Source organism: Hyla sarda, chromosome 1 (genome assembly GCF_029499605.1).
Source record: "Hyla sarda isolate aHylSar1 chromosome 1, aHylSar1.hap1, whole genome shotgun sequence".
Lineage (NCBI taxonomy): Eukaryota > Metazoa > Chordata > Amphibia > Anura > Hylidae > Hyla > Hyla sarda.
The window spans coordinates 84,602,687-84,615,424 of record NC_079189.1 but is presented as its reverse complement, the minus strand read 5'-3'; the positions used below and the strand labels follow the sequence as shown (position 1 = coordinate 84,615,424).

At 38.2% G+C, this 12,738-nt stretch overlaps 1 protein-coding gene across 1 annotated transcript in view; it reads right to left on the bottom strand.

The window, feature by feature from the left end:
* LIMCH1 (LIM and calponin homology domains 1) overlaps positions 1 to 12,738 on the bottom strand; it is a 357,736-nt gene that overhangs the window by 239,884 nt on the left and 105,114 nt on the right. The window contains exon 2 of the mRNA XM_056557079.1: positions 1,101 to 1,171. Within this exon, the coding sequence (XP_056413054.1) occupies positions 1,101 to 1,171 (71 nt within the window). The remainder of the gene's footprint in view (positions 1 to 1,100; positions 1,172 to 12,738) is intronic.

The window sequence follows — 12,738 nt, the reverse complement described above, 5'->3', positions numbered from 1 at the left end:
GTGTTACTGCAATCCTTTTCTGAGAGAAATATTTTCTTTTCTTGAAAAATTTCAGAGGTGCCAACATTTACGGCCATGACTGTATGAGGATGGAATATGAAGTCAAAAGGTTCCTCCTTTGTTGATTTTTCTCCCCAACAGGGACTAGGAAGGAAAAACCGGGCAACGCCGGGTACTCAACCAGTTAATATATATATTTTTTAAAACACAGTTTTATGCAGCTTTAATCTACATGAATAAATTAGTATTATAAATGCTCACTGACTTTACAGAGGATGCACTGGTGATTTTTATACATGATAACTTCAGTAGCAAATTTACTATTGAATATGCACCAGAATTCTGCCACAATCTGAGCAAAGGTTGCTTCACATGCTGCGCGCCGCATCCCTTATGTGTTTTAGATACTTATTCTGAGCCATCCGACAAATGGCTTCTGTAAAAGAGGGCATGGGTTTACTGCAAAAATGGGCGTGGTGTAAGGATCATGGGTCATAAGATGTGTCACGACTGTCACTTTGCCACTAAATGAGTTGTATAGAAGTCCAGAATGTAATAAAAGCTCATCAAACCTCATCAAACATTAGGCAACAATATGATAGATTTAGATGATTTGATATTGGCACAAGGGAATAAATGAAAAGGGCATATAATGATAAATTCTACCTATAGTATTTTTGCTAAGCACTCTGCAGTAATGTGATCTGGAAACTAATATAATTGTGGTGCATTTGTCAACAAACTGACAGTAGCAATAAGCAGGATTTCAGTGTCATTGGCATAAAAAAAAAAATCCTAGTGGCATAGTTAATATCTAAATTCTTTGAACATACACACACATAACACACACATATATATATATATATATATATATATATATATATACGTGTGTTATGTGTATATATATATATATATATATATATATATATATACACACACATATATACATATGCAGGCAGAATCTGTCAAATTATTATCATTGCTCTTAATATGCTGGTAGATCAGTTAAGGGATGCTGGCATCAATAAACATATAAACTAAAAGGTCATGAACATATAGGTTGCTACACAAGCTACACATGTCTGTAAACTTAGACTTACTCGCAAAGAAGGATTCCATTCTCCAGTCCACTACGCAAATCTTTGTCACCAAAACTTCTACCCGTAACTTGCTGAAAATGGAAACAAACATAAAAAAGGATTAGAATAGTCTACTTTTGTATTATAAAACAATATCTAAACTGTGCTGTATTTGTTGCGTCTTCTCTATGTAAAAATACTAACATTGCAATGTCAACAGCAAATACATCCTTATGCAAGCCAGATGCAATGGAATAAGGTGGCATGGTATCAGACAATGGAATTAAAGTTTCTGTAGTATCATATAGAATATATGAATAATAGAAAAAAAAAGTTGTATAATATTTAGTTTGTAAGGCTGAAAAAGACAAATATAATACAAATAAAAATACTAACATTGCAATGTCAACAGCAAATACATCCTTATGCAAGCCAGATGCAATGGAATAAGGTGGCATGGTATCAGACAATGGAATTAAAGTTTCTGTAGTATCATATAGAATATATGAATAATAGAAAAAAAAGTTGTATAATATTTAGTTTGTAAGGCTGAAAAAGACAAATATAATATAATAAAATAAACATATGTACAGTGGGGATCAAAAGTTTGGGCACCCCAGGTAAAAATTTGTATTAATGTGCATAAAGAAGCCAAAGAAAGATGGAAAAATCTCCAAAAGGCATCAAATTACAGATTAGACATTCTTATAATATGTCAACAAAAGTTAGATTTTATTTCCATCATTTGCACTTTCAAAATAACAGAAAACAAAAAAATGGCGTCTGCAAAAGTTTGGGCACCCTGCAGGGTTAATATCTTGTACTGCCCCCTTTGGCAAGTATCACAGCTTGTAAACGGTTTTTGTAGCCAGCCAAGAGTCTTTCAATTCTTGTTTGAGGTATCTTTGCCCATTCTTCCTTACAAAAGTCTTCCAGTTCTTTGAGATTTCTGGGCTGTCTGTCACGCACTGCTCTTTTAAGGTCTATCCATAGATTTTCAATTATGTTGAGGTCAGGAGATTGTGAAGACCATGGCAAAACCTTCAGTTTACGCCTCTTGATGTAATCCCCCGTGGATTTCGAGGTGTGTTTAGGATCATTATCCATTTGTAGAAGCCATCCTCTCTTTAACTTCAGCTTTTTCACAGATTGCATCAAGTTAGCATCCAAAATTTGCTGAAATTTTATTGAATCAATTTTTCCTTCTACTCGTGAGATGTTCACTGTGCCACTGGCTGCAATACAACCCCAAAGCATGATTGATCCACCCCCATGCTTAACAGTTGGACGGAGATTCTTTTCATTAAATTCTGTTCCCCTTCTTCTCCAAACGTACCTTTGCTCATTCCGGCTAAAAAGTTCAATTTTAACCTCATCGGTCCACAGAACATGTTTCCAAAATGCATCAGGCTTGTCTATATGTTCATTTGCAAAGTTCAAACGCTGATTTTTGTGGTAAGGACGTAGAAGAGGTTTTCTTCTGATGACTCTTCCATGAAGACCATATTTGTACAAGTATCTCTTTATAGTGGAATAGTGTACCACAACTCCAGTGTCTGCCAGATCTTTCTGGAGGGATTGTGCAGTCAAACGTGGGCTTTGAATTGTTTTTCTCCCAATCCTGTGAGCTGTTCTGTCTGATATTTTTCTTGGTCTTCCAGATCTTGCTTTAACTTCCACTGTTCCTGATGACTGCCATTTCTTAATTACATTCCGAACAGAGGATATTGACATCTGAAAACGTTTTGCTATCTTCTTATAGCCTTCTTCAGCTTTGTGAGCTTCAACTATTTTCAGTTTCAGATTTCTAGACAACTGCTTAGAAGAACCCATGGTGCTGATTGTTGGGGCAAGGTCAGATGAGTCTGGGCATTTAAAACCTTTGAGATTGACATCACCTGGTCTTCCCAGATGGGGATTGAGAACAATCCATGACACTGGCAGGTCTCAGCTTTGCAAAGGGGCAGTGCATGCTATAAATTCTGCAGGGTGCCCAAACTTTTGCAGACGCCATTTTTTTGTTTTCTGTTATTTTGAAAGTGTAAATGATTGAAATAAAATGCAACTTTTGTTGACATATTATAAGAACGTCTAATCTGTAATTTGATGCCTTTTGGAGATTTTTCCATCTTTCCTTTCCTTCTTTATGCACATTAATACAAATTTTTACCTGGGGTGCCCAAACTTTTGAGCCCCACTGTAGAGTCATACAATGGAATTAAATTGTTTAGTATAATACAACAGAATGAACTTGTGTATCATACAAGAAAATATTTTCTCCCGAACAAGAAAACTAATCCTTTCTTATTCTTTGTTCTCAGTTTTGTATTGGTCATATAGTCAGCTCAGTCTTTTATACATATCTTCATGAACTGACAAATTTAGTGTAATACTGACAAAGAATTAAAATACCTATTTCTGATTTGTTTTTGACACTGGAATTACAGTCAATGATGGCACACTGCAACTTCACGAAATGTACGATCAAAACAATGTCAATCATTTTAATTAAAACTTTTATGGTGACAATGGCTTTTGGAATGTGAACTGCAGAGATTTCTATTCCAAAAACCACACGGTGTCACCTTTGAAAACCCTGCACAATTGATTTTAATGGAAGACAAGGGACCAAGGCGAAAAAAGTGCAGTTATGAACATTTCTATAGGGGATACATGACACATTAAGATAGGTAGAGAAAATGTTTGAGGATATTTGTCATAAGCTGCGCAGAGGAAAAGTTGACCGTTTGCTGCTTTTTATTTATTTTTTTGTTTAAATTAAAAAGGCTTCTGAAAAAAATAAGTATTCAGATTGGTTGCTGTGGGCCACTGCTCCACCTTTTTCTCTGCACAGGTTTTGATGCATCTTCCCCATTTTGTTTAAATTCCATTGTTGGTGCAGTAGGTGGTATTAACTACCCCTTAACGTTTTATTTGATTTTAGATAAACTTTTTTTTTTTGTTCATTATGTTCAGGAGAAGCCATTTATACATCATCAGGGAACGGTCTTCCTCCCACCTCCATATCCTCTTCTTCATGAATCTACTCTATTGTTAAGATAGGCTTCACTATAAAAGTCTGCTTCATAGCCAGCTTCTCTTTCTAAACTGGCTTCACTGTCATAGCCGGTGTCCCTGTCAGGGCTACCTTCTATGTTAGAGCTGGCTTTACCATATCCGGCTTCACTGTCAAAGCAAGCTTTGGTCTCTAAGTCGGGTTTGCTTTCCAAAGTGTTCGTATCACCGCCCAAAGTGGCAGCTTTGCTATGCAAGCTGTCTCAACCTCTGCCCGAATCCTTTTCTCACTCCGATCAATCATGCTCCACATCCCCAAAAAAACAGCATCGACTGACTAGTACTAGGGTCTGGGCCTGGAAACCACCCTTCATAACGTTAACCAGCATAATATGACATTATAAGGCCAAGATTATGCCCCATACCTGTGACCAGACCACACACAGATAAGGACATGCCCTCTTTAAAATCTTTGGTTTTACATATGCGAACTAAATAATAACACTTGTGTAATTGGTTTCTCTTGTGCTGTGCCTCCACCAGATTCTAAATAAAAGCCTGGAAGGTAGCTCTTCAAGTATCAATCTCAGTCTATTAATCACAAAAGGTCAACATTGATCATCAAAACTACGACTGGACAAACCCAAGGACAAGGGATACTCAGATCTCAATCTTTGACTTCACTTTAGAGGGGTACTCTGCCCCTAGACTACATCTTATGCCCCTAGAACTCTTATGCCACCCCCCACCTCGGTGTTGGCACCCACGCCGTCGTTCAGTACGACACCACAGCCCCTCATCATACCACACCCCTGCATTCATATCTATGGGAGGGGGCATAGCGGCCATCACGCCTCCTCTCATAGATATGAATGGAGGGGGTGTGGCATGACGTCATGACCATGGCCACCCAAACCCAGCATTCTGAACAGAATGGGGTGCCAGAAAGGAGCTTGCGTAGAACCCAGCGGCCGGGCCCCCACAATTAGACATCTTATTCTTTGGATAGTGGATAAGATGTCTAGGGGCGGAATACCCCTTTAAAAGGTATATATTAGGGGCTTTGCCACAGAATATTCAGTGTTCTCCATATGATAGGTGGTCACCAGCAGTTGCCTCCATGGCTGCAGTACCCACCTCCATATCTAGGGCTGTGGCCCAGATTTATCCAACTGTGTGAGAGAAAAAGGTAGAGAGATTTTTGTCCAACAACCAATCACAGCTCAGGTTTCACTTTACCAGAGCTTTTTAGCTGTGCTGTGATTGGTTGTTGTGGGTAAATCATTCCACTTTTTCTCTCACACAGTTTGATATATCTGGGCCAATATTATCCTCTGTACTTGGCTTTCTGTAAGTTCTCCACTGGCTTTGATCACAATGTAAGTTTTAGAGTATTAGGGCAGTAGGTATCTTTTGCTTTAGTCTGACAATGTCGCTCATCTCTCTTCTTTGCCTCCCACTTCTTACCAACTGACTTGTCGAGGATCTACAAAGATGAGTGGGACAAATTTCCTCCTGAGATGTGAGCAAACATGGTGGACAACTACAAGAAATGTCTGACCTCTGTGATTGCCAACAAGGGTTTTGCCACCAAGTACTAAGTAATGTTTTACAAAGGGGTCAATTACTTATTTTATTATATGAAATGCAAATAAATTCATAACTTATTTGAAATTCGTTTTTCTGGATTTTTTGTTTAGTTGTTATTCTGTTTTTCACAGTTCAAATAAACCTACCATTAAAATTATAGACTGATTATTTTTATGTCAGTGAGGAAGCAAGGGATCAATAATATTTTTTTTGCCTTCGCTGCATATTTGTTTTATTATTGACCTTGATGCAGATAACATTTCCCATCTCACCATTCATCCCTACTGTATGTAGGGTCCTATATCAAGCGCTTTTCTTTTAACATGACTTGAAAGAACAAACGTATGATTACTTACAATTGTGTTAACACCTGCCATCTCCATCAACAGAGCTTTATCTATAATTCAGTTCATAGATAGTACACACCGCATGGACGGTAGCAGCCTTTAGATCTTGTGTAGCCAAAGAAAAAATTATGAGGTTCTAAATATGCATTTTGCTTCTGAGACTGAGCTGCTGAATGTGGGCCCTGACATTAAATTAGAAGGGACTGTTATAATACATACATATATGCAGGGCTGGTGCAAGGATTTTTGCCACCCTAGGCAAAAGCTAATATTGCCTCCCCCTTGACTCTGCCCTGTGGCCTGCCCTTTGATACGCCCCACCTTACTTCTGGGGTGACACACTGTAACAAACCCCCTCCTCATGTAATTAGCTTACTACTGGGGTGACACACTGTAACAAACCTCCTCCTCATGCTGCTGGTTGAGCGAGTGGTTCGGATGCTGGTTGTCTAACTTTCTTGCGTCAGGCAGTACGGCGCCCCACATCCAGAGTGCTCTCTAGGCGGTTGCCTATTTTGCTTATAGGCAGAGCCGGCCCTGCATATATGCTCATTCAAACAATTTGCTGTAAAGAACAGTTATGTGGGTTTTTCGCTAAAGGAAATTCTTTTTTGCTAGAAATGTACCCCAAAAATTTGATCATGACGAGGTGTTTCGCAGCTAGGTTCCCCTGAGCTAGCTGTAATCTGCTGAACAACCTTCTTTATAAAAGTATTTATTTAAGTTTTTTGAAAATAAAGATGACAAACATCGCCAACATGGCGAGATAACAAAACAGAGAGAACACCACTCCCTGGAGGTCCCAGTGGGCCTCAGTAAGCAATAGGAAGGAGATGAGGCATACCAAAAGGATCATCAATGTGCACAGAGTGCAACCCCGAGAAGAGTCTCAACGCAGACAGACAACCAGTCACACAGACATACACACGCCCCGGCCCCCCCACTCCAGCCCCGGCAGTAACCCCCAGCACGACTCCGTCCAGCAGGCAGATCAGCTGACTCCGCCAACAACAACCAGGGGGTCCACACCATATCAAACGTCTTAGGGCACTTACGACCAACAAAGAGCCTGATACAATGGAACATATTTATTCACCAAGGTTATCCAACAAGACAGCGGAGGGGCAGATGTATCCTTCCAAGTCATGACCACTACCTTGCGGGGACAAAACAACAAGAAACTAATTAACAACCGTCTATGAGTACTGGAAATCAAATAAAGTGCTGAAAAACCTTCTAGGGTCAAAATCCCCTTCAGTGCCCCCATAGGTGAGAAGAAGCATGACACAATTCCTCTGAAATCAATGTCCATGTCCTCCAGCATGGCAGCACTAGTCTCCCCGACAGAGGTCCCATTACCTCAGAATATCCTGAATATAATATAATATAAGTTTTTTTTTAAACCAGACAACCCCTATGAACAAAATAAAAAAAATAAAAAAGGATCATGTCAAAGTTTAAAATGTATATTTATGTTTTGTAGATTGTAATCCCTTGTGGACAGGGCTCTCGCTATCTATTCTGTATCACATTCACTGTACCGGAGTATGTGTTTAGTATTTTAAGTCTTATTTTACATTGAATACAGGGATATGTCGGGACTTCCCTGGAATCTGTGGTGGTGCACGAGGTAGGGTCCGGTCTTCAAGGATGCGTTTCGGCGTGGGAGCCTTCCTCAGCTGTCTCAGCTGAGGAAGGCTCCCACGCCAAAAAAAAAGTCCTTGTACTACACTATGGCATAATAAATCTTCACTGTGCATTACTGGTAAATGCTGGGTATCATCTTTCTTCTACCTGTTATTTTACATTGAAACCAAGGGCGCTCTCCAGATAAATAGATCATTATTACCGTATTATTATTATTATTATTATTATTATTAATAACAATAATACTTCAATAGAATATTGAATATTGTTATTATTGTTATTAAGAAAAATCTCTATATTCTAAATAAATAAATAAATAAACACAAATTTAAATAAACACAAATTTAAAATCTAAATATGCCCTGTGCATAGACTGTGACTGGAAAAACCTTTACGTTAAGACTGCTGTGGTTTTCATGATTTACTACTTAGACATACAATGGTCTTAGAGCAACAAGCCAGGCATGGATTCTGGGTGTTGTCCCACCACAAATTGCTCAGGGAGTCGCTAGACACATTTTTGGTTTGCGGCACTGACACACAATGGTAGATGCAGATAGCAGTGGTGTTTTCAGTGGACTACATACCCGTTTTCATAAACTCCTGACCTGATTTGGAAGTTTTGCAGCGCTGAAAATCTTGTGATGTTTATTGCAGGAAAGAATTTCTGGAACAAGTCTTGGTATGAATATCCAAACAAGATAAATTGTGTTTGTTGGTTGATAAGAGCAGAAAAACAGTAACTTTATAAAAATAAGGGATCAAGACGAAATTAAATGAATATTACATCTACAGATGGAAACTCTGCAATAATCAGGATTTTTTTTTTATATTAATAAAAAAAAAAAATCTTTACTGTCCTCTACAGGGGTTCCTATACTACTTTTGTAGAAAATGAATCTGTCAATAAATGTGCATTAATATATAGGGGGACATTTCTCAGTGTAGGTGCACTGAGTTTATACACAGGTTTTGATGGTGCAGTTTTGGAACCAGCCAGTTTTGGAACAAGCCAGTTTTGTAAACCGTTTTTTTTTTTTTATTTTTGAAGGCTGTGCAACAAATTAACAACTTTTTGTTTAGAAAAGTTGCACGTAGTAAAATCACTGAACACTGCAAAGTAAAAGAAAGAACCTGTTTAAAACATCTGTTCTGAAAGAAATTGTACATGCGTACGAAGGCTGACATACATCAAAAAGTTGCAATTGTGACATTTCAATGTCAAATATACAAAGAGACTGTGTAAATGTCTTGATAAATGTCCCCCATAGACCCAGATTTACTATGGCTACTGCATATGGATTTTTATCTCTAAATGCACCAGAACTGGAATGAAAGACAATTGAGACACATTAAAGGGGTATTCCAGGCCAAAACTTTTTTATATATATCAACTGGCTCTGGAAAGTTAAACAGATTTGTAAATTACTTCTCTAAAAAAATCTTAATCCTTCCAATAGTTATTAGCTTCTGAAGTTGAGTTGTTGTTTTCTGTATAACTGCTCTCTGATGACTCACGTCCCGGGAGCTGTGCAGTTCCTATGGGGATATTCTCCCATCATGCACAACTCCCGGGACGTGACATCATCATTGAGCAGTTAGACAGAAAACTTCAGAAGCTAATAACTATTGGAAGGATTAAGATTTTTTAATAGAAGTAATTTACAAATCTGTTTAACTTTCCAGAGCCAGTTGATATATAAAAAAATGTTTCTGCCTGGAATACCCCTTTAAACCTTTTTTCTTTTAAATCAACTAGTAGCAGAAAGTTAAACATATTTGTAAATTACTTCTATTAAAAAATCTTAATCCTTCCTGTACTTATTAGCTGCTGAATACTACAGAGGAAATTCTTTTCTTTTTGGAATGCTCTCTGATGACATCACGACCTCAGTTCTCTCTGCTGACGTTATTTTAATAATAATAACGCTTTATTTATTGTTGTCCTTAGTGGGATTTGAACCCAAGTCCGCAGCACTGCAAGGCAGCAGTGCTAACCACTGAGCCACCATGCTGCCCTTAGCATACATCTGCTATGCATCTGCTATGCATGGTTGCTAAAATGTACAGAGATGTCGGCAGAGAGCACTGTGCTCGTGATGTCATCATTGTTCCAAAAAGAAAGAAATTTCCTCTGTAGCATTCAGCAGCTAATAAGTACTGGAAGGATTAAGATTTTTTAATAGAAGTAATTTACAAATATGTTTAACTTTCTACCGCCAGTTGATTTAAAAGAAAAAAGGTTTTCACTGGAGTACCCCTTTAATTATGCATAGTGCACCAAAAAAAAAAATTTTTAAGTGCATCTGTCAACATGGGCATCATTTACAGTGTTACACTGTGCACCAAAATGTGCCAAAACTTTTGGTGCACAATCTTATCTTTAAGTAAGGCTACATTCCCAATAAAAATTTTTTTTAACCCTGTTGACTAGTCCTATTTTCCTGTCGGGCAATTTGACCATTTAAAGGGGTATTCCAGTAAAAAACTTTTTTATATATATCAACTGGCTCCAGAAAGTTAAACAGATTTGTAAATTACTTCTATTAAAAAAAATCTTAATCCTTTCAGTACTTATTAGCTTCTGAAGTTAAGGTTGTTCTTTTCTGTCTAAGTGCTCTCTGATGACACCTGTCTCGGGAAACGCCCAATTTAGAAGCAAATCCCCATAGCAAACCTCTTCTAAACTGGGCGTTTCCCGAGACAGGTGTCATCAGAGAGCACTTAAACAGAAAAGAACAACCTTAACTTCAGAAGCTCCTAAGTACTGAAAGGATTAAGATTTTTTAATAGAAGTAATTTACAAATCTGTTTAACTTTCTGGAGCCAGTTGATATATGAAAAAAGTTTTTTCCTGGAATACCCCTTTAAATTCAGAAGTGTGAATGGGAGTGCGGAATCAAAGAGAAGTCTATTGGGCTTTAATTTAAGGCAGAATCCGCACGTGGAAATTCTGTCGTGTGAATAGACCCTTAGTCTTTACCAGTGGTCTCCAAACTAGATTACTATTGCTGGATAACCCCATTAAAAGGTGCCTGTCTCAATAAAAATGCAGTCCAACCTGCCAGCATAACATTAAAAGTTCAGAGCAGATTGATCTGTATGTTTGTGGGAAAAGGTCCAGGATAGCTAACAATTTATAAACCTGTGATCATTCTGGGTAAATAGTCAACTGGGGTCTTACTCACTGATTGACAGCCATCTGTTAACAAATCTGCACTAAGAGGGAGCTGTCAATCACAGAAAAAGCCACCCACATGACTACTAAAACAGTATACAGTGGCCCCTCAAGTTACAATATTAATTGGTTCTGAGACGACCATTGTATGTTGAAACCATTGTATGTTGAGACCAGAACTCTATGGAAACCTGGTAATTGGTTCTAAAGGCACCAAAATGTCATCCAAAAATAGGTAAAAGTGAGAGTTTAAGAAAAATAAGTAGATAACTAATATAGATAAAGCAAATCCTTATATATAAAAGTAAGAAAGATCTGCTGGGAGCTGTAAATCACTGTCTATTTCAGTGTTTCCCAAGCAGGGAGCCTCCAGCTGTTGCAAAACTACAACTCCCAGCATGCCCGGACAGCCAAAGGCTGTCCGGGCATGCTGGGAGTTGTAGTTTTGCAACAGCTGGGAGCACCCTGCTTGGGAAACACTGGTCTATGTAGAGGACAGGAGCTTCTTCAGGGTCCTGTACAGTACACAGTGTCCTAAAAAAGTAACATGGAGTCGCCCTCACCTGGTGTCCAAAGGAGCAGCTAACCCTGGTACAGGTAAAGTGTACAAAACATGACATACCTCTCTGTACTGTAGGGGGCGCTACCAGACACCAGTCAGTGCATGCACTTCAGTAGTACAGGTGTTTTACCAGTGAAATGCCCATTCTGATTGGTCAGTTCTTCCAGCCACTGACACATTTCACAGATCTGATCTGTAGTATTGTATGTTGAGTCTGGTTTCAAGTTACAATGGTCCAGAAAAGACCATTGTACGTTGAAACTATTGTATGTTGAGGCCATTGTAAGTTGAGGGATCACTGTATTAATGTGCTTATCTCCTCCTGCTCTGTAACAGGCTGCCTGCATATCCTATATACATTGGGTATCATTGTAATCCTATTGACCTACTGACTAAACATAACGTCACGTGTACATTTACCCCAAGAAGTAACAAAATTGTGTATGTGTGTGGTTTTTTTTCCAACTTTGTAGTGACATCACTCAAAAAAATTATTAGTGCTGCAAAGTACAATTGGTCCCACATAAAACAATCCCACATATGGCCCTGTAGGTGAAAATTTTAAAGGCTTATGGCTATTAAAAGGCGAGGAGGAAAGGACAAACCTAAAAATAAAAATATTACCATGTCCTTATGTAGTATCTGGTAAGGTAAAGGTGAAGCAGAAAAAGATGTCATAACTGCACAGCTAAGCAAGTTTGTATTTAGGGACAAAGAACAAAAATTATGGGAAAATGCTAATTTTTGGTGATACAGTGCATACTTTCTGTTTAATACGATTTTACCGTTCAATGGTGATTTTCCACTTTCGGTGGCAATGTAGGTTATATAATTTATTTAATTTAGCTATTTTCATTTGAATGTAATTCTACAGTAAGTCAGTACATTTAGTGAACAGGTAAGAACATACACTGACATAGTGCCCCCATTTCTGTTTAGTAGACCTTTCCAAGAGGTAGGCTCACAATATAACGTTACACCGAACGCAGTAATCCGATTATGGTCAAAAGATGTGATGGATCTATTAAAGGATTAGGGAGACACCAATCCCTCTTAATATACAGATTAAGCCATGGAAAGCCTGGTGTGGATATCTTTTTTTAGCATTCCATTTGACTTCCCACCATTTAATCTTTTTTTTTTCACCTGGCCTGAAAATTTAAAGGATTTTTTTTTTACATGGTTTCAGATTGTTCTTGACCACGCTAAGGACCACAGACATCCATTAAACCTAAAAAGACATGACTGTTATACCATGGAGATAATGCTTAATGGGAGAAGCAAGAAGCTAGCGTTCTGGAACTCTGGAAACCTCTTAAA